Source organism: Arachis ipaensis, chromosome B03 (assembly GCF_000816755.2).
Source record: "Arachis ipaensis cultivar K30076 chromosome B03, Araip1.1, whole genome shotgun sequence".
In the NCBI taxonomy this organism is placed as follows: Eukaryota; Viridiplantae; Streptophyta; class Magnoliopsida; order Fabales; family Fabaceae; genus Arachis; species Arachis ipaensis.
In genome coordinates, this window is record NC_029787.2 from 29,179,902 (window position 1) to 29,180,560 (window position 659).

The following is a 659-nucleotide window of genomic DNA, read 5'->3' on the forward strand; positions in this document are numbered from 1 at the left end:
CTTTCTGAAAACCAAGTTCGCTGTTCTTCCCGCCAAAGCAGATGCTCCTTCAGCTTAATCTTCTTCATCTTCCTTACTACCACCAACCTTCCCTTCCGAACTCGATAATCCTTAAACTCCTCACTCCACCAATTTCTTCTCTTCCTCAATCCTTCCCTCGAACCGGTTCCGGTCGGCGAGCGAGTCTTTCGGCTTGCCACAGTTTGGGTTCACCGGTTTTCTCGTTGCCGGAGGATGAGTTGGACGTGGAGCTGGGTCGGCTTCTGGCGCTGTTGCCGGAGGAGATGCGGCGGCGGGTCAGTGATCACCCGGAGCTGCACCAGCTGATGGAGGTGGTCATGGATTTGGGTCGGAAACCACTGGCTAGGTTTCCGTCCGGTGATTTCGTGATTTCGGAGTTTCCAATAACGGTTCAGGATATCGAGCACGCTACGGCACAGGTACGGTGCCCTCTTCCCACCCAACCCTCGTCTGTTTGAGATATTTCCGTTGGCTACGATTCTTTGTGCTTCTTTTAGTTTTGGGAGAGTGTTAGATACAGTTGGTTAGTTATAGAAATTATTAGTTAATAAAACTTATGAGTTTCACTGTAATTAGTTAGTTGGTTAGAGTTTGTTGTTGAATTAGATTTAGTGTTAGGAATCTGTCAAAGACTGCAC

The 659-nt window shown here is 48.3% G+C and overlaps 1 protein-coding gene across 2 annotated transcripts in view; it reads left to right on the forward strand.

The window, feature by feature from the left end:
* The window catches only part of LOC107630074 (uncharacterized protein ycf45), an 11,105-nt gene continuing 10,446 nt past the window's right edge, over window positions 1-659 (forward strand). For both annotated transcript variants that reach the window (XR_002359104.1, XM_016333105.1), the window contains exon 1: window positions 1-440. Coding sequence is in view for 1 of the 2 variants with exons in the window: in XM_016333105.1 (XP_016188591.1) it covers window positions 42-440 (399 nt within the window). In the remaining variant the exon portion in view is untranslated. The remainder of the gene's footprint in view (window positions 441-659) is intronic.